This window comes from Apiospora hydei (assembly GCF_038363865.1).
Source record: "Apiospora hydei strain CBS 114990 chromosome Unknown utg000006l_segment0_segment0, whole genome shotgun sequence".
NCBI lineage: Eukaryota > Fungi > Ascomycota > Sordariomycetes > Amphisphaeriales > Apiosporaceae > Apiospora > Apiospora hydei.
Window position 1 is genome coordinate 2,225,498 of NW_027117365.1, and position 20,159 is coordinate 2,245,656.

Below are 20,159 nucleotides of genomic sequence, written 5' to 3' on the forward strand. Positions count from 1 at the left end.
AAGAACACAGGATGGCAACACGGAGATAAAGGGGCCGGGGATTTGGGAGATTGAAATGCAATGCAAGATTTTAGGCGGCAGTTAGCCAGTGCCCAAATCGCATCGTTGGGTGCCCTTGGGGGGTTTCTCAAACGCTAGCATCAACGTTAATTAGCCGCTGTTCAGGTCTGTTCAGGTCTGTTCCTGCCCCTGCGGCTAACGTGGTGTTTCTTCTTCTTTGGGAGCGAGCTCTTTTAACCTTTCGGTAATATGCGCAAAGTCGCTCTTGCTGGAACAAATGGAATGTTGCCAGACGATTCGTAAAGGGAGATGTGTTGCTGAAAAGCAACGTCACTGTCCCTTCAATGCTGCTTGCTTCAATTTGGGAGAGGCGCCACCATCCTTCTCTGTGCAAACATGCACACAGTCGACTTGGCCAAAAGATGTAGAAGATATCCCCCTAATGGTGACGGCGTTGCCCTCACCATGCCATGCCGTCCTGTACACATTAGGGAATATTTAATGCCGTGGTATAATGTTTCTCCCACCAGGCATAATGCTTATCCCATTAGACGTAATACGTAACTAGACAAGTAGACCTAACGATAATTGCGGAAAGTGTTTGTTATACCAGAGGCAGCGTTGTCGCTATTAAGGGGATATCCATACTCATGTCTGTCTGGTGGTTCAGCTCAGGATAGACTCGTAGCAGGACCTGGCTCGCAACGCCATCAGAAGCTCAAGAATCCGTAAATACATGAACCGGAGAAACTTACCACAGGAATGTATCCGCCAATAGCAACGATATTCTTACCAGTATGGAGAGCTGTGTTTCAATTTTTTAAGTGTCGCTTTGCTCGCAAAGGGGCAGAACATGACAGGCGATATGTACGTCGAGACTATTCGCATCTCAGAGGTTAACACAAATCGTGAACGATCGCCTTTCAGTCACCTCCATCAGTGAAATTACACTCACTGCGTCTGAATTAATGGATATTAATGACTCTACACATTGTTCAGTGGCCATAAGCCGACGGAAGTATCGTGAAGCGTCAGTCACAAGCGACAATGCAGACATCGCAGGCAGGCTCCCGAGCCAACAACAACAACGTATGCGATGACGGCAGCGCAGAAGCCCATACCGCAAGGCAGCGGACCGCGGCGGCCACCGTTTCAACCACCCAAGCCCTCCTCCGCCATCCACAGCAGCCGCAGCCCCCCAGCAGCAGCATGTTCGACATCCTGTGGCACACGGGGCAGCACTTCGTGACGGACCCCGGCGACCTCGCGCGCCTGCGACGGTGTTCGCGGGGGCTGTACGCGACCTTGCCGCTGGAACTGCTCTACGCAGTCGAGATACACCGCAGCCGGACGCTGCACGAGTTGACGCGGCGCGTCTATATACACCGCCCCTGCCGCAACTGCGAGTCCTCGCACCGGTCCCTGCTGGTACGCCCGCCTGGGGACCCGTGCAGCGCCGGCCAGCTGCACCGCATCGTGGCGGGAGGCTACCACGAGGCCTTCGACCGCCTGCTGCAGCTCGCCGTCGAGGGCAGGCATGAAGAGTATACGTTGACTTGGACGCCGGGCCAAGGTAGTGCGCTCGAGGTGGTAAGTGGTTTACATCCCCCTTTTCCTTTCTCGGGCTTCGGTTCATCCCCTATTGCTGATCTTAAGAGGCCGCTTGGGAAATGCTAACGTTGAGAACCGGAAGGCGCTGCGACACGGGCAATTCGAAATGGCGGAGCGTCTAGTCGAGGTAGCCGAAATGTTCAGAACAGGCCCTGCCTACAACTTCAACGTCGTAGACGTGCAACTCGACGCGAGCCCGTGGGATCTGGACCCCGTGCCCGGCTCGAACGCGCCATCGTTCAAGATGCCGAAGGGCGCGCGATGGAAGTTTCGACGGCGCCGCGCCGCCCACGTCGATGATGACGACGAAATGAAATACGACCCCAACAAAGACCGCGACTGCGACATCCTAGCACCCCAACTCGAACCCCGAGACCAGTGGGACACGGCCACCCAGCACCGCACCGGCGTCGTCAGCAACGACATCTGCCCGCCGGGCGGGAGTGGAACAAGGCGAAAAGGGAAGAGGTCTTCACTGAGACGGTGCTGGACCTGGCCATCGTGCGCGGGCAGGCGGACCTCGCGCGGCGCCTCATCAACCTGAGCCTCTGCCGCTGGCGGCCCACCCCGCCATGGGCCCCGCCGGTCCGGAGCAACCGGTCCTCGGTGCTGCACCTGGCGGCGCGCGCGGGCATGGCGGACGTGGTCCAGGCCCTGATCCAGCGCGGCACCGCGTGCGACGACCGGGCCCCGCACATGGGCGGCTTCCGCCCGCTGCAGTGCGCCGCCGTGCGCGAGGGCAACATCGCGGTCATCCAGCACCTCGCCCAGCGAAACGTCCCGGTGCGCTACCGGATCCGAGGAGCGAACCCCGGCGCGGCCGGACCCCGACCAGCCGCGTACGGGACTGGCCTCGGGAGAATCAACGACGAGAGCGACCACCGCAACATGGCGCCCCTCGTCCTGGCACTGCAGCAGGGCTGCCTGTGGAACGCGCAGTACCTCCTGATATACGAGCTGCGGTGGCTGCGCTACGAGTTCCGGCGCGACCTGGAGCAGGCCGTGTACCACACCAAGCGGCGGATGCAGCAGCTGCTGCTCAAGTGCGTCAAGAAGGACACGCTGCTCGACTTCACCACGTGCATCTTGGTGTGCCACCTCAACCCGCCCAAGAACTTGTGCCTGCCCGCCCTCAGGCGCGCCGAGGCCATAGCGCGCAGCAAGCCCCTTTACTCCGACCCCGATACTGCCCCCAATCGGCGGACGGTGCAGGCGCTGAGGCAGACTCACGCGAGGTATCGGCCGACGAGATATGATGCCGTTATCTAAAGTCGTTGGCGCTGTTATCATTCTAAAGTCAGCGAAGTAAATGTTAACAAAAAAACCGGCCAGTACGCAAGAGCGTTGTCTATGCCGGAATTAGCTTCCGTTACGTACCTGGTTTCTTTTGACGATGTACTGCAATTTTCAAGGGCGTGTTATATCGTTATCCCCTTGGTGGCGACAGCGCTGCCCATATTACATCGTGTTCTTATATTATAATGATCGATTTGATTTCTCTTTTAGAATAAATAGCGTGTAAATAATACTAATTACAGTAAGAACATAAATTGGTGAGATGGCCGTTTTCTGGCCTTTAATGCAAAGTTCCCGGGCCCTGGGTTGATGCCGTCGATCTAAATGCATTTCCAGCTATCGATCTCCTTGACATCGCCCGTCCCCTTGTAGACGTTGCGCAGGGGGAACTTGCAGTGGGCCCGCTTGTAGTCGACGCCGAGGGACTCGGTCTGGTTGACGAAGGCGGTGCCGACGATGCGCTCCGGGGCCTGGCCCTCCTCGACCCAGCGGACCACGGCCATCAGGATGTTCTCCTCCGGGTCGAGGCTGGCGGAGCTGCCGGTGCCCTGGCCGATGGCGGTGGCGCCCGGGCCGCCCTGGCAGTGGCTCATGCCGCTGATGCGGAAGAAGCGGTAGAAGTCGTCGAGCTCGCCCGAGGGCTTGTCCATGGTGCGCGACACGTGGTCGTAGTAGCGGTTCGAGTTGGCCGACGAGATGATGGAGTCTTCCTGCCCGTGGTAGTGCAGGATCTTGGAACCCCGGCCGGCGAACTTGGACAGGTCGCCCGACCAGGTGTTGATCCAGCCGGCGTCCTTGCTCCAGGCGTCGGCCATCATCTGGGGCGTCACCACCGAGGTGTCGTAGTTGGGGTCGTTGTAGACGGCGTACTTGAACCAGTGGTCCGTGTAGAGGAACTGCTCGTCGGCCGCGCCGTAGATACCGTAGATCATGCCCAAGATCCCCGCGCCGGGCTGCATACGGGGGTACACGAGATCGCCGTTGATGCCGTGCAGGTCCGAGTAGATCTTGCGGACCGTCTCGGCCTGCTTTCCGGTGATGCACTCAGAAGACGGGCTGTTGGTCTCGGGCGAGCAGATGAGGGCCTCGGGCCGGAAGTTGCAGAGGGAGGGTTCCTCAATGATGCCGTCCTTGGCCCCGTCAATCTCGTCGCACTGGCGAAGCAGCTCCGCGTCAAGCGCCGCCAGCGCCTGGGTCGGGAACCCGTCGGCGTCGGCCGCCTTGATGATGGAGAAGAAGGTGCCGGACCACGAGGTCAAGTTGTTGAAAGCAAAGGCCGGGGCGCCGGCGACGACGCCGTCGAAGTTGTCGGGGAAATCCTGGGCCATCTTCCAGCCCTGGCGGCCGCCGGTGGAGCAGCCAAAGTAGTACGACTTGTCGTGCTTCTTGCCGTAGAACTCGGCGGCGACCTGCTTGCCGACGTCGACGGAGGTGTCGAGGGCCCGCCAGGCGAAGTCCTTGACGACCTCGATGTTGTGCAGCATGGTGGTGCCGTTCTGGCCGCTGTGGCCGTTGTCGGAGCCCGTGGCGGCGAAGCCCAGGTTGGACGTGTAGGCCATGGAGGCGAAGTCGATGCAGCCGTTGAGGCCGCCGTTGCCCGTCGCGACAAAGCGGCCGGTCCAGTTCCTCGGGAGCCATGCCTCCATCTTGGTGCTGGAGCGCTCGGACGTCGCCAGGGTCAGACCGACACGGCAGATGTCGGCGGGTGCGACGGCAAAGGGCGCGCCACAGGAGGGGTCAAGACCGGGCAGGCTGAGGTTGGTACCGGCGGCTACAAAATCGGCGAGGGTGACAGTGGCGTTGGGCAAGCTCAACTGCTTGCTGAGGCCGGCGCATGTTTCCTCGAACTCGGCACGGGCCCCGGATAGAAGGCCCGTCAGCACCGCGGCTGCTGACACTAGCAAAGAACCGGTTCTTGTCATGGCTGGGGTCGGTCGGAGCTATAAAGGGAGGAGGGGATGGGAGCAAGAAGAGAAGGATCTTCCGCCAGCAGCGGTCGGGGGATTCCTTCCTCTTTTTATGCCCAGCCGCCTTCTTGTTTTGACTGCGCCGTGATGTTATGCCATGTTCGTGTTAGTAGTAGGTGCAGCTATTCCCCTCGTGGCAGCCCCTCTCACTCTCCCCCCTGCCGAGGCGGGCGAGAGTCCACCTTCGGCAATTGGCATTGTCGCTCACGGTGGGTTCGCCCAATTTCAGCGGCTGCTACTGCGCTCCATGTAAGCGACGGGAGCGGTGCAACGTCCAACACCAGCCTAGCAGCCTAGCAGCCTAGCAGCCTAGCAGCCTAGAGCGCAAAGATGATGGTGTGTGTGTGGTCTGGCCAGGTGGAGAGCTTGACCGGTTGGCGCCCCCCGCAGTAGCATTTCGGAGTCCACTGCAGGGAGAATCAAGCGATCAACGGTCTATGGCTGGCTATGCGGCAGTGAGACCGCGCAGAGACCGCGCAGAGACCACGCAGGCACGATACATATGTATGGAGAAACAGGGTGCAACAGGGTGCAACAGGGTGCAACAGGGGGCGGCACTTCCAGAAGGTGACGATTAGCGGGCGAGGCGGAGATGCCAAGGCCTGCAAGGCTTGCAAGGCTCGTGGGTTAGCCCCCGCGGTGGGTAGGCCATCGTGCTCAATGCGATGCAGAATCGCTCCAGCGTGCGCTAGCATCGTCCCATCCCACAGGCTCGTTCATTTCGGCCTCAATACGGCATAGGATAAGACACGCAGGCACGCCGCAGGTCACGTCGCAGTTGCAGGTAGCTTGAGGCTTGAGCGCCCGCCGTCAAGCGCGCTCCAGGGCCGCGGAGCCATGGCACCGGCATTATGGCCGAGTGAAGAGCCAGCACCCGTGCCCGAGTCATGCAGCCAGGGCCCTTGGGAATTACTGAGCGGGTGACCCGTCGATCCTGGACTCTGCTGACTCGATGTAAACAAAACTCGCATCCTACGTGACCCATGTGTGCCTGACGACAATATCGGATTGGGTACCTAGCCTTGGTCCTTACCAGACAGCTAATTAACTTATACATTTCAAATTGCAAAACAGTGCTTTTTCGGTACTGTCCAGGCCTTCCTTCACACTGCCTTAACAAAATACACGGGCAACAAGTCAGAAAATAGCAGTACAAGTACGGGGCAACGCCAGAACGTATTTATCATCGCGTATCATTGATCTGCAAAGCTCGAATATGTATGTGTGGTCGCCACAAGAAACCATTCGCTGGCCGATTGTGAACAAATGTGACCTTTGGGACTTTCGAGAGACGGGAATTCCCACCCTTGATTCCCACGGGACTTCCGGTCCACATTCCTCCCAATCCATCATTCATCGTCAGAAATATTGGTCGTGCTGGCAACCACTCCCTGTGCCCCATCGAGAAATCGAGAAACACCGACGCCGGGCACATATCATCTTGTCCATTATCATTCCCTCGGCTCGTCTAAGCAGACGACCACGTTCAGCTCGAGTTGGCCAATCTGACACAATATCTCGGCATGGACGCTATACAGGCCGCGAGAAGACGGGAAAGGGCCGGGCACCTTTCAAGGGGAGTGTAAGGAGGAAGTTGCTCAGCTGTTTGAAAATCGATTTCGTAAAGCAACCGACTTCGAGGAGGGTGACTTTCGCTCAGACGACCGCGCAAAGGAAACGGCCACAAAATAATGCATTACTTGTACACACTGCCGAACAAGACGAACTAGTTTCCGCCCACGACAGTGAGTTGGTTGGAGAGGGGTGGTGCAACTCTGATGTGCACCCGTTGTGAGTTTTATTACATGGGGGAGTTCATAGACACCTGCGCAATACCCTTGCCACGGATGCAGGTCCGGCGTTGGTGCAGAGTGTGTCAAATCCTTACGGTTGGAGAACTTTGGGAGGGATGATTAGGCAGTCTGAGCCGTCGAGGAGTGTCTGGTCCAGTTTTCGGACCGAGCCCTGAACCCGCCGCGACTGCGATTCGAGGATCGCTCATGACGTTCGGGCCGCTCAGGACGATCAGACGCACCGCCAGTGCTGTGGTCACCCGAAATATCCCGACCGCCTCGCAAGCCACCTCGAGACGTTCGGGCACCGCGCGGAGCTTGACGCCTGGGATTACTCTTGGTGCGCGAGCTGAAAGGAGCTGGAACAAATTTCGCCTCATCCATTCCAGGTGTTTTGAAGCGAATCATCGCCTTGCTGTTAACATAGTCGTAGACGTAGCGCGGATCATCCGCAACTGTGGCCTCTACACGATATCTAGGCAGTTGAGGCTGCCAGTTGGGTTCGACCGGGTTCCACATGGCATCGGGGGCCTGCTTCGGGAGATGAACTGGCGGTAAAGAGCCCATTTCTTGCTCATCGAAACAGTCCTCTGCCATGCCCTTGCTAGTAACCGAGTTTACGTCTGAGCTGCTAGGGCTCACCGATGATGCGCTCGGAAGCGATACAGTTGCAGAGTAGTGACCATGAGCGTCAAAAGCTGATTTGCTCGACGAATCTACAACCGTCGGCCGAGCGGCTGATACCGGTTTTCGACCAATCAGGTTGTTGATCTTGTCTTGCCAGTTTTCTTGAGTGCCAAACTGGACTGGGCGGTGTGGTTGAGCTACCGTGGACGAAGAGGCATGCCTCTGGGGTCCGGTACCCACAGCCAATGCGGCGGCGAACGATGCAGGCTTTGGTGGGGCGATAGGAACGGGGGCAGGTGCAATGGCCGAGGGCCTGGACACAGGGGGCAACTTGACGATCGGTCTGGCAGGCGGTAGAGCTACGTGCGGACGAGCTGCGTCGCCATCGTAAGCTGGGTGGCCATGCATAGTAGGAGGTGGAGGCGTTGGGGATTTAGATCTTGATTGAACGGCGAGATCATCTCCTTGATCACGGGCACCAGAACTGGGGAAGAAGCGGGATCCGGCCCGAGACTGCGAAATAGGACCAGGCGCAATGTGCCCTGCAGGTCCGAAAGGTGGCTGCCTCATACTGTTTGGCCCTGGATGTTGTCGGTAATCGTTTGAGGGAGCATCGTGGTAAGACGTCGAAGCGCTCCATGATGCCCGAGCCGCAGTATCCCCATGAATCTTCGTTACAGCAGTGCCAGTGAGTCGTTTCCCATCCTCGCCAAGGGCCACAGGACGCCACGTATCCTTGACTGGAGCCTGTGCGTCATCCAAGGTGAGCCCACGACTGGCCAAATCACGCATCTGCTCCTCCATGCGCTGATTGACCTGCCTTCGGAGGGTTCGATCATCTTCAGGAATGTTGACGGCTGCCCAAGGGTTTTGCGATACGGATCGCCCAACGGACCCTTGAGCAGGATCGTGCCCTGTACGGGGTTGAGGGGGGCCGATCGGAGCCAGCTTGGTCGTTGGTGCATCGATGCGAGATTGCGGCGCCGTCGGTGCAGGTCGAGGGGGCCCGATGGGCGCTTGACGGTTTGCCAGGCTAGCAGGCTGGGTTGGTTGCGAGTCTGCAAGATGGTTCAGATCGGCATCAAAGGTCCCATTACCAAGTGTGCGGTCATTGCCCGGCGCGCCCCAGACGTTCTTCGCTGCTTGAGTGGCACCAGTCCAGGAAGATAAACGATCACTGGTTTGCGTATTTTCTGGCCAGGTCCCCGAGGACTGAGATCCCGACAAGCGGTTGTCAACACCATTGTCTTTTTCGTGGTGGTTAGACGTTTGCTGGATTCCATTGGCTTGAATGCTGGCTCTTCGATCTGGCGCACCTTGCTTCGTTGGGCCAGGCCGGACGGTTTCGGTTGCTGATGCATTCGAGTCACCCGGCGCAGCATCAGCCTTGTGAGAGGTTGAACTACCTTGGCGCGGCTGGATCGAAACAGCCCCTTCTTTTTGGTTCGTCCTTCTTTGCACTCTTGCGCTCCGGTGCGGGACCCATAGCTTCTAACTTCAGTCGGATTCGTTCCTGTTTAGCGGCTTCTTCTCGGGCTTCTTCTTCTTGCCTGCGTTTTATAGCCAACTCGCGCCGCTCGCGCATCAGTCTCTTCTGCAACTCGACGTCGTCTACAAGATTGGCTTGGGGCGCTGTCTCTGTAGCAGGTGGCACAGCGACTGGTGCCGCATGGGATGGTACTGGTGACGGCCGGGTTTGCCAACTTGGTGAGGGATGGGTGCGCTGTCCGTGTGCCGCATTTCCGGCCGCAAAAGGGCCAGGGCCGGGGCCGGGGCCGGGAACTGGTGTAGGTTGGTGATGTACCATGTCGGCCTGTAATGGGGCATCGGCGGGTCTTCCGAAGCGGCTCGCAAAACTTCCGCTACCACCGCTCACGTTGGATGAACCGCGGCGCCTGCCGTAGGGCAGGGGCATCTTGACCAGTAGTTCTACTGGTCTGGAAAGCCGCTGAAGGTTCTGCGGGACCTTGAGTCTCATGATGTGGTGAGCGATGAAGTAAAGCTGGCTGCTGGCGTGTTGATTCAGCCCTGGATCCCCTGCGATCATGCACAGGCTCGTATCTGCCAGATTGGGAATTATATAGTTCTCGATTGCCCCCGCCGTCTTTCCAGGGTGATCTGCTGAAATCATCTGCGGCTATCTCCTTCGTAGGCTGTGCCATGCTCTTCGCGAAGGCCTCGTCGCGGGGAGGGTATGTCCTGCCAAGAGCATGCGCATGCTGTGGCAGTTCCGTGACAACAGGAGACGCCTTATCCACAGGGGGTAGCGTAGCCCAGGGAGATTTGACTTCCGTCGATCGGGGTGTGCTCTTGGCGACCAAGGTTGGCTTCTCCGGTGCCCCCTTGAGGATGAGACCTTTGCCTGAGGCGAGCAGTCCAGGCTTGATCGAAGGCGAGGCCTTGGCAACAGGCGGAGGGTTCGTAGCTGGCGGGGCCATGCTCGGAGCTGGTGATCTGGCCTTTTCCGGCCGAGCCATCTCCTTGATTGGAGATGGTATGCGCACCGGCGGCTCCTCAGTTGCGGCCAGGGAGCTCTTAGTTCCATCCGTCCATGTAATCGTCTCAGGAGTCGCCCAGCTGTCGTCGTCCTCGTCTATGTCGGCCCAATTTGACTGACCACCCGCCTCATCCTCTGGACGCAAACGACTAGCCATGTGTATGCCATACTTACTCATAAGCTCTTCGTCAGACATCTTTTTCGTATCGGGTGGAGGTATAGCTAGACAAAGAGATAAGCCGCCATCGAAAAGGTCCCAGAAAATTGGGGAGCGGGACACTTACGTCGGTTCCGGTTCCATACCGTAGACGGGTCTGGCGCTGCGCCGGATTTGCCATTTGTAGTCAAGGTTTTTGTTGAACCGCCCAAGTTTGAGCTGTTCTTCGCGACAAGCTTGAGTTTGGAGGCACTGATTCCTGGGGTGCCTATTGGGGTGGCAGTCGCGGACGATGTGGCCGATTCGGGCCGCGATGTTGTATTTGTTGCCACTTTGGAGCCCAGGAAGGTTTTGTTGACGGAAACCGCCTTGAAACTCTGGGGCTTCTTGGGGGCGGAAGATGCTCGCCCATTGCCCTTGTCGTCGCCAGATTTGTTTGCCCTGATCGCCGATGCTTCTGTGTCTGAGCCGCTTACGCTAACTTCGGCCGAATTGACAGATGATTCGACAATGTCGGTAATCTGTTTGTTCTCTATCCCGTCTTGAGGGCCGGGTCCGTTTAACGATGCGGTAGCACCGGAGCCGCCATTTTGAGAATCGGGTTCGGTAGGGAGGGTCTGCGTCTGAGGTGAAGCAGAGCCGAGTCAGTGGTGAAGCTCACGGGAAGATCTGGGGGAAGGAGGGGCAAGTGCACGAATGTGTGCATAGGCAGTACTTTATGGCACGCAACGAAAGGCTCGGAGATGTATGTTCAACCAGGGCGCAATCCAAATAGTGCAAGATGACATAGAGAGCAAAGGGCAAGGAGCCGGGGAAGATTACTCACAAGCGTGGCATCAGTTCCAGAGACATCTACGGGCTTCTCAGCGGTGGCCTCAGTAGCCATCATCCACGACTGGAAGGACTGAGTCTTGTCGGATTGAAATATGCAGGATCGCAAACGACTTTTCGCTTGTGTAGGAGCTCGTGAATCGCAAGAAATAGGGTGCGGCAGATTTGGAGATTTTGGGTTTGTTGTCGTCGGAACACCACAGCAGCCGTGGTATGTAGGTAGATGTGTCGGAATCGTCGCTCTTCGCTCTTCGCTCTTGGCGTGGTGTCGGGGTCGGGCAATGGGGTGCGGGAGGGGAGGTCCAGAGAGATTGCGGCGCGCAAGTGATGCGACCTGCAATAATGGGAACAGATGCGCCTCTGGAAACAAGCTCGGTGCCGCCTCAATGAAAAAGGTCTTGGGGGAGAAGTAAGAAGTCGGACTTCTTTGCGGATGGAGGTCTACAATTCCGCAAAATTGAAGGCGTGAGGATGGCTGACTGCTGAACTGTCCAAGCTTGGGGATGCACGTGGATCGATTTAGCCTAGCACCCAAAAGGTGGAGTCTAGCCTGCCTTATGTCAGCCCGGCCTCTGGATGAGCCAAATGGCCCAAATGACCCAAATGACCTAAATGACCCAAACCAAACCAAAGCCGGCCATTTGATTGCTTGATAGGCGATCTTTACTTACATACCAGCCTCCGGTCAGTCCCAGGTCGGCGTACACCTTCAATGATAGGTCTTTGTTGACGGGCCCCAATAACAACAATAGAAGTAACCATGTTCAAAGTGAATGTAGCACGGCAGCTTGTTGGTGGCTGCATCCCCTCCTATTTTCATTGCATTCACTACTGAACCTTGTCGTTGGGTTCCTCTTTCGTTGACGAAAGCCACCCGAGTAGCACGACCGTGCCGTGTCATGCCACGCAACAATCCACTATTCAATAGTGTATAAATCTAAACACTTCACTGTCTCGCCATGTGCATCACCGGTGATTCCTTGCAGCATCCTTTGGTAAGCACTCACTCGGTCAAGAAAATTGAGGTGCAGAAATGAATTGCTTGATGGGATAGGTTAGGTAAGTATGAGTCACGCCGAAGCCTCCCTCTAACAAGATAAAGTGGATAGTGATGAGTACTCAAGTTTATATATGTTTATAGGAGAGCGAAAGCGAGAGCGAGAGAGCACCATGCCCATCTAGGTGCATCTCGCCACACTTAGCACCTGAAATACCTCTTCTCGACCCATCGCTCCTCAAAGTCTGGTACCATACTGCCGACCACAATGGTGACCTCGGGGAAGACCTTTGTCAGTCTGTGAACGCCCACTCTCCCTGCTGAGTAGGTAACGAAGACGATACGGTTCTGCGGCACGCCGTGGTCCACCAGGACCTGTACGGCCATGAGCGCGGAGCCTCCACTCGACATCTGGGCGTCAAGAAGCAGCACAGTGTCGTGCTCGTTGATGTTGTTTGGCAGCTTCAGATAATGCAGCTCTGGCTCGCCGGTTCGCACGTCCGACTGGATAAGTACGCGGCCGGTTCTGCAATCGGGGATAATTCGTCTCAGGCCAGCTTCGAACGTCGCACCGCCTCGTAGCACAACCACGGCGCTCACCTCTCCCTTGCCGGTCAACCCGCGATAGTTATGTCCTTGTGGTGTCTCAATGACATGTTCTTTGAACTGCGCATTATTCAGGGCGCTGTGTGGGCCAGTCAGTGTACTGATATGAGTATAAGCCCAATAGCGCGTGTGACTTACAGTTCCAGCAATAAGCAAGATAGTCTGTCGAAGTAGAAAACGAAATCCTCGCTCGAAGTATCGATATCTTGAATAATGGTACTCATCCCTCGGAGTTGTGGCGTCTGCGGGAGGACCAAAACCCGGTCTGAAAGTGGTTCACTATCATAACCACGCTCAAGGCTCTTCAGGGCAGCTCGATGGCGTGTGGACTTTTCAAGCAGCCTCCTTTCAATGTATTGAGTCACCATGCCTGCACGTATTAGCTATGAATCATTCAACATCAATCAGTATGCACTTACTCATGGCCACCCTGTTCTCAATACCTCGAGGCACGATGATGTCTATGGGATACCAATGTCAGCTGAGATCAAGGGATTGCGTCGTGGTCGTAAATAACAGCACTCCTAGGCTCTACCGTCAATCTAGAGGGGAATGGGGCCGTTCTTACCTGCGACATTCTTTTGTGGTTGCACATACTGTACAGGATTGTCAGTACACATCAGAATGCAGTTGACTTGGCTGGTTTTCTTACGTTCTCGAAGTTGGGCTTCACAAAGGCAAACCACTGCTTGATGCACCCCTCGACATCGCGCCCCCGATCCCGCACATCACGGATTACTGGAAGGGTTACATTAGCATACTGTCGCCTCAATGGTCGATCAAGACTGGCTTACTTCTTCTTGAAAGGCAGGTATCAGCATCTGCCTCACAGTAGATCTAGAGTTTGGTCAGCCTAACTCGTACTGCATACCTCGGGGTTAAAACAGTACTTACTCTCATATCCATAAGATCGAGGACGCGAGGGTCGTGAAGAGCAAAAATTCCTTCCAGTATGAGAACATGTGGAGAATAAATGACGGTACTGTTTTCCAGACGGGCATGTTTCTCGAACGAATAGTTTGGGATCTTGGTACGCTTGCTGTCTGCTGGTGAGCAGTTGAGCCGTAGAGATATGGTACCAGACGGATATTTCCAGGTCGAAAGGAGGCTGGATTCTTACCCTGCTTTGAGGTCCCTGAGACAGTTCACCAGCTCGTCGAAGTCAATGGCCTGAGACGCCCCTTATCAGCATATGCTATAACGCAGCAATCATCAGGAAACCCCGACCTCTGGAGCATCAAAATCATACTCATTCCGGAAGGCCTTTTTCGAGGACTCCGGGTCGAGTGGCTTGTAGAAAGAATCCTAGGAGCGAATGAGTAAACAGGTCCATCCAATGCGTCTGCAGATTACTCACCATGGACATGATGACGACCCAAGGCAAATTTAAACTATTGACGATGGCATGTGAAAGTGTGGTCTTTCCAGAACCAGAGCTTCCTGCCACGCCAATGATGCTCACGTCTGCCCAGGGCGGGGAGTAGTGAGCCCGCTTGGCGATAGTGTCCTCGCCATCGCGATGATCTGGAATTATCGGCGATAGGCCCATACCGGAGTTCATTCCGGCTCTTGGTATCTCAAACGTGAGATTCGTCTAGCTTGACAAAGTGACAGCGACAGTGACCGTGACAGTGACTGGACGGCCAGCAGCAATAGAGTGGTTGTTTCTGTGCTTGATAGGCAGAGGGGCAATGTGGGATAAGGGCGTGCATGCATACAAGCTGACGCTCCTAGCTAAAGTGCATATAATTCGGAGTCGTGTGACCTGCTGTGCCCGCAGGCTTTCCTAAAGCAACTATGTGAAAATTAGAGCCGGGTGATGTGGGCCAAGGACCAGAGCCAGCGCAAGAATTGCAGGGGAGTCTATATAAGGGAGGATGCACGCATTGTCTGACTGTGAGAGCCAGGCCAGTCAAAGGGGTAAACAAATAACGAAGGTCCGGTTGATTGCCTATAGGTGCAAGTGAAGCGAATGAAATGGCATTCTTCTTGGGCAGTGCGTACCGGAGCATGTGCAAGTCAGGTCAGGAAAACATGCTTCAATGTTAGTGTGGACACTGACTGCCCTTTCCCAATTGGTCGGACCTGGCTTGCGCTGGCTGTGGGAGGCTTGAGCAGAATCTGTGCCTGCTGATAAGTGACTGTGAATTGTGGCCCATGATAGCGAGCGGTGCATCGCCCAGCGCCGCCATGCAGAATGCACGCAGCCCCTTCGCCCGTCCAGGCTCTCTCTCTCTCTCGCTGCTGGACTGTGGGATTGCTGGAGAAGGAGGAGGTGGTGGTGGGTGGGGGGGATTAGGGGACACTACCTCTTCCTCAATGTGACCAATACATATTCACAATCATTATTGCAAAAGGGTTCACTGACATCCATCGGTTCCTTTTATTTAGCGTTACTATTTCCCGAGGTATGACAACGGCACCGTACTTTCTTGGGAAGCTCATCGTGGAAGCTCGTTCTGGACGACGCCGTCTCCGCGTCTTTCATCACTTGAAACGGTTTCTTACCTGTGCTGCGGCTTGAGCATGAGGCTGAGATGTGTGCATAAGTCTGGGAGGGAAACAGGTCATTGGCTGATTTGGATCAAATACTGATATACACCGGGCAGTTTGGCAATCTATTAGCTTGTTGAATAGGCCCCTGACGTTCGGGTTAAGTCGATTACGACACCTGAAACCTATTAAGCGTAAAGATGTGCAATGCCCCGTCAAATGTTGAGCAGCGGAGAGTATCTGGACTCGATGCGTATTGGATTCATCATCTGCGCCTGTGTTAAGAGAATTGGGTGCATGTCATTATTTCAATGCAGCCGCTCTGCCAGGCGTAGGCATCCGGCACGGCAAGCTGCGTCAGCCGTCGAAGCTTTGATGGAACCTTCACCCAAGCTGTTCCCCCACCTGATTTAGCAGTGCCCAACCCAAGTCTGCTGCTTGCACTCAACTTTGCCAGCTACAACATTGTACCCACCTGCCACCTCCATTTGAAGTCTCTTTTCCTCTTCGGCTTCACTTTTCCCTTCTCTTTCCTTCCCACAACGACAAGCATTGAAGAGCAGCGCTCTTATGATCCTGCTTGTCGTGCTGCTTTATTGCACACCCACCTAACTGCACCAGAGATCGAGTCACGTCAAGGGTTGGCAGGTTATGTCCTCGCCATTTGTTCGCGAATTCGAGGAACAGCTTCGTTACACCAAAGATCTACTCGATCGCAGGATGACTTCCTCAACTTCCACGGCCACGCCCATGAAACATGATTTCACGCGGCAGGTCGAGGAGGTTCAGGTTCCCAAAGAGTAAGCTTATCCCGCCCTTCCTCCTGTCCTGTGCTTGTTATGATGTTATTTCATTCAATGGGAATCTCTCTGAAAAATAATGTGGAGAAACACATCTTTGATATTTCTGAACCATCAAGCACAAGCACTCTCTGTCTACGAAGCCTGCGACGTTTTCGGACCTGACTAACCAAGTCGCTCTAGTGATATCAATGCCCTGATCCTTGATTACCTTACCATGGCTGGCTATTCCAATGCCGCCAAGAAGTTCTCCAAAGAGGCCCGACTGAAGCCACAACAAGACCATGCTTCCATTGTTGCAAGGCAACAAATCCAGCATTCGATACACCAGGGTGATGTGCAAACAGCTATAGAAGCGCTCAACGATCTAGATCCTGAGGTATGTTGACCAGCGCTTTCCCTACTCTTCCTTACCCCTGCTATGATTAGAACACGAGTTTTACATGCACCACTCTTATGATCTTCGGGTCGATGGTGAGAAACAACCACTTTTGCATGAGCTTTCATTAAATCACTCAGTCTTTACCATTCCTCCTGATGCCATCAGTTTCTAACAAACCGAACGTTTAGATTCTAGATATGGACGAGTCTCTGCACTTTGCGCTCCTTCGCTTACAACTAGTGGAACTTATTCGCACCTGTCATGCGGCACCTGGAGGTGATATCCAGCCGGCCCTCGACTTCGCGACAGAGCAGCTTGGCCCTCGAGCACCTACAAACGAAAAGTTTATGAGAGACCTCGAAGAGACCATGTCACTCCTCGTCTTCAAGCATGACACACTGGATCCGTCAATTGCTGTCTTGCTGAAGCCCGACTTGCGTCGTGACGTTGCTGACAAGGTCAACAAAGCGATTCTTGATCGCCAGGTATGGCGAAGAGATGCCGCAATAAGAGACCTTGTACAGATGCGAGCGTGGAGCGAAGATACTGTGCGCAAAGAAACTACCAAGAAGGACATTCCTGCACGAATCGACCTTAACCTCGTTGGCGATGAGCACCTTCCTGAGGACGTCGTCATGACTTAAGCGGCCACGGCAATCAAGTGATTGCGCCCACTCCAACTGGACCTGGCTCAGACTCGTCTACCTGATACGAGATCTATCTCGTCTACCATGGGTTTCTCAAGTTTCGAGACCTTGGAAGCGAGCGAGTGGCGTGATGAATCATGACATGTATTTGATTGTAAAATATTGACTTTCGCGAGGCGTTCGGTATAATATCGAAACAAGGATCGATATGGTTTGGCGTTCACAACAAGGCTCTAGGAAAGCCTCCATGTTTTTCTTCCATAAGCATCCAATCCAACCTCTACATCATGGGATTGGTACAAAAACATGGGCTTGGGACAAATCCAGTTTTGAAACCGAATTAAAAATAATCAAACGACGTATCTGCGATAATCCATGCCTGTCCCTTTCCAACTTTTGCAAACTATATATCACGAATTATGTACCTAGCTATACGGTACCGTCCCCAGCCAATCATCCTGTCGAAAGGAGACCTATTCCCAGCCAAGAAGTAGATGCAATGACCTATGTGCCCATTACATGTCTAGTTTTCATAATGAACTGTAAGTTATTCCCCTGGTTAGCAAGCGATACATTCCACGAACCACTTCATTCAGCCAGTGATTGTCACGTTTCTATAATATATAGCTTCTGCACAGCTCATTGCCTAGGTAACTTTCTTTTTTCCCTCAGCTGTTCGGGTCGACTAAAGTACCTAGGTAGTTTTCTCAACGGGTTTCCAGAAGAATTGGTTACATGAAAGCCACCGAGATTGTTGCATTGCACTAATAGCGATGGATGTAGGTGATTTGACTGCTTCTACTGGGAATATGTACACACGCCGTCCGCATTCACCATATCTATCTTGTGGAAAAGGGAGCCAATTTTCTGCAGTAGTCCCCCTCCCTCCCCCTTTCCAAAAAGGCCAAGCACAAAGGCCAATGACCTCCGCCTGCTCTGCTTTCTCTATTTTGTACGGATGTGCTTCAGCTTGTTGGGCGTGTAGAGGAAGTTGTTGGCGTAGGCCTTGGGGGTGAACTTGCGCTCCTGGGGCTCCTGGACGAAGTACTCGTACCCTTGCTTCTCGGCGAAGGCAACGGCGTCCTCCTTGGTCTTAAAGTTCATATGGGTGCCCTGCATCATGTCGCCCGACGACTGCCAGCCCATCAGCGGGTTTTCCCAGCGGTGGCCCTTGGCCAGAACGTCCCAGTCCATGCGCCAGTGGTGCGAGCCCCAGGCGCCGGACTGCGTGGCGGGCTTGGCCTGCTGGTAGATTCTGTTGTGACGCGAGCGTTAGTTTTCCCATTCTTTCTTTCTTATCTCCGTGTTCCTCCCCTCATACCCATTGCTGATACAGGAGGGAATTGCTAGGGACTGAGGAAGGGACTATGTTCGACCAGACATACCGAACCGTTCGTGCTTGCAGCTCCATAGGGGCACCGGAAAGAACAGCGGCGGGGAGAACGTTGACGTCCTCGCTGCCGTCCTGGACTTGCTTGGGGACCGGGGTGAACATTCTGTAGTTATCGCATTACGTTAGAAACTGTCGTGGTCCTGTAAAAAGAAGTACGTATTCTGTGACAAAGCAGTGGCATCGTGCTACTCGAAATTTCGCCACAACTGCTGCTAGCCAGCCAGCCTGCTAGCCAGTCTTCCTGTCAAGCAGAAAGCTACTGCGAACGGTATGTACATACGAGGTCGCCTTATCAATGTGTGCACCGTAGTCGGGCCCCTTCTCATTTGGCCGTTGGATATCCGGGACTGAGCTCTCGCCACCAGAAGGCATGGCGTGGGCGAGTTCCTTGTTGACTTCGACGACATTGTCGGACTTGAAGCGTCGCTGCTGGGTAGCGGCCATGGAAGCCATAGCTGGTCGCGACGAAGAGGTGGCAGCAGTTCGCAGCATCTTGGCTGCCGAGGCAGTTCGGAGGGACGCCATCGTGTGGATGTGTGTTGCTCGACGTGGCTGGCGAGCAATTGGCGTCGGGGGATCGGGTTTCGATGTTATATCTCGCTTTCAATTGAACGGTTTCGTCAGTCAATTGAAGCTCTTCCAATTGGATGCCGCATCAAGCGAAGTCAGGACCAAGAGCTCTTACCCGTGGACGGCTGCAGTGGGGTTGCCGGCAGACTGCTGGCAGCTGGCGGGCGCTTATTCTAGCCGCGCCTGGGCGCCTCTTTTCGGGATGCGGAGCCAGTCGGCAAAGCGAGAGAGCTTTGGTTGCGATCTTTTCGTGTGTCTGCTTCCAACCTCGAGCTTCAATCCCATCACCGTCCAACCAAACTCCGATCGATCACCTCTCAATTGCGTCTTGTCTGGGCCAATTGACTTCTGTGACCTCTCCTACCTCCATTAGTTGCGCAGAGACACCCGAAAACTACCGCCAAAATGAGCTTCATTCAGCGACGGGCTTTGTCCACCCTGATCCCTCCCAAGGTCAGTCCCATCAACGACGGACAAACCTCCTGTACTGCCATTGCTCTTATCTAGGGATATATGCTAATTGCGGATTCTCTGTACAGATCGCCTCGCCTACTGTACGTATAACCACACTCTCCGGGGCTCCGAGGCCGCTTGCGCAATCCATGTCCGCCCACACAATACACCCCACGGCATCCGGTTCAATTGAAGGAACTGCCCGAGCGCCGATACGTGTGAATTGGATCGAGAGATTCTCGGAGGATTGAAATCGGATTACTTGTGGAATGGCTATGCTGACGACATTGAATGGATAGGCCCTCGGCGCTGCCCCCGATGCCCTCCGCATGAAGCGTGTTGTCAGCTTCTACGAAAAGCTCCCCCGAGGCGCTGCCCCCAAGGTTGAGCCCTCCGGTCTTTTCGGCCGCTACCAGGCCAAGCACTTTGGCGGCAACAACGCCTCTGCTAAGCGTACGTCAAATACCTCTACGCCGCCCTAGCTGGTCCGTTCGTCGGAAGAGGAAGGGCGCAGGGACTTGTTACGGCATTGCACCACCGGAGAGAAGCAACCTGCTAACGTTTTTCTTGGGTTGTAGCCATCATCCACGCCATCGGTATCATCCTCGTCATCGGTTACCCCATGACTTACTACTTCCATCTCCGTAAGACCTTCTCCTGAGGACGACTCCTTTGCAGTGTTATACATTATGAGACTAACACATCGCAGGCCACCACAAGAACAACGCCCACTAAGCGTGCGTCAACTCTCTGGACTGGAAAGAAGATGATGGCCTCACTTCAAGTATATGGCTTGTACATATCATAGAGAAAGCAGAGCGTAGTACGGCTTTTGTGTACTAGAAGGAGAGAGTAATTCGATCCAAATCAAACTTTCCCTATGTGAGAGCTATCAGCCGCCCGCCCCTATTGGGTTACCCCATGCGCACGGCTCGGCCGAGTCATGTTTGAGCTTACCGTATGCACAGAGTGCTTTTGGCTCTAATGCAGTGATCCGTCGAGCATTTAATACAGAACTATTCAATATTGGTTATCTCGA

General features: G+C 54.9%; 7 protein-coding genes across 7 annotated transcripts; 3 read left to right on the forward strand and 4 right to left on the reverse strand.

Moving 5' to 3' along the window:
* Positions 1-1,152: 1,152 nt before the first annotated feature.
* PG997_007892 (uncharacterized protein) lies at positions 1,153-1,539 on the reverse strand (the record flags this gene model as incomplete). The annotated part of the gene is made up of 1 exon (XM_066812207.1): positions 1,153-1,539. One exon carries the CDS (start codon positions 1,537-1,539, stop codon positions 1,153-1,155), a length of 387 nt encoding a protein of 128 aa, XP_066667549.1.
* A 178-nt stretch (positions 1,540-1,717) lies between these two features.
* On the forward strand, positions 1,718-2,880 carry PG997_007893 (uncharacterized protein; the record flags this gene model as incomplete). Its single annotated transcript, XM_066812208.1, has 2 exons — positions 1,718-2,023; positions 2,092-2,880. 2 exons carry the CDS (start codon positions 1,718-1,720, stop codon positions 2,878-2,880), a joined length of 1,095 nt encoding a protein of 364 aa, XP_066667550.1.
* Positions 2,881-3,227: 347 nt separating this feature from the next.
* PG997_007894 (tannase and feruloyl esterase) lies at positions 3,228-4,829 on the reverse strand (the record flags this gene model as incomplete). The annotated part of the gene is made up of 1 exon (XM_066812209.1): positions 3,228-4,829. One exon carries the CDS (start codon positions 4,827-4,829, stop codon positions 3,228-3,230), a length of 1,602 nt encoding a protein of 533 aa, XP_066667551.1.
* A 1,958-nt stretch (positions 4,830-6,787) lies between these two features.
* Positions 6,788-13,943, reverse strand: PG997_007895 (uridine kinase; the record flags this gene model as incomplete). The annotated part of the gene is made up of 15 exons (XM_066812210.1): positions 6,788-8,646; positions 8,723-9,296; positions 9,346-10,013; positions 10,076-10,571; positions 10,775-11,204; positions 11,994-12,461; positions 12,521-12,752; positions 12,802-12,843; positions 12,951-12,978; positions 13,035-13,120; positions 13,177-13,219; positions 13,277-13,421; positions 13,503-13,552; positions 13,610-13,687; positions 13,740-13,943. 15 exons carry the CDS (start codon positions 13,941-13,943, stop codon positions 6,788-6,790), a joined length of 5,403 nt encoding a protein of 1,800 aa, XP_066667552.1.
* A 1,583-nt stretch (positions 13,944-15,526) lies between these two features.
* Positions 15,527-16,701, forward strand: PG997_007896 (Protein GID8-like protein; the record flags this gene model as incomplete). Its single annotated transcript, XM_066812211.1, has 3 exons — positions 15,527-15,675; positions 15,859-16,054; positions 16,246-16,701. The coding sequence occupies 3 exons, from the start codon at positions 15,527-15,529 to the stop codon at positions 16,699-16,701; spliced, it is 801 nt and encodes a 266-aa protein (XP_066667553.1).
* Positions 16,702-17,649: 948 nt separating this feature from the next.
* PG997_007897 (uncharacterized protein) lies at positions 17,650-18,622 on the reverse strand (the record flags this gene model as incomplete). The annotated part of the gene is made up of 3 exons (XM_066812212.1): positions 17,650-17,959; positions 18,090-18,200; positions 18,378-18,622. 3 exons carry the CDS (start codon positions 18,620-18,622, stop codon positions 17,650-17,652), a joined length of 666 nt encoding a protein of 221 aa, XP_066667554.1.
* Positions 18,623-19,072: 450 nt separating this feature from the next.
* On the forward strand, positions 19,073-19,855 carry PG997_007898 (mitochondrial f1f0 atp synthase subunit f protein; the record flags this gene model as incomplete). The annotated part of the gene is made up of 5 exons (XM_066812213.1): positions 19,073-19,120; positions 19,207-19,221; positions 19,420-19,573; positions 19,699-19,764; positions 19,830-19,855. 5 exons carry the CDS (start codon positions 19,073-19,075, stop codon positions 19,853-19,855), a joined length of 309 nt encoding a protein of 102 aa, XP_066667555.1.
* Positions 19,856-20,159: the final 304 nt, after the last annotated feature.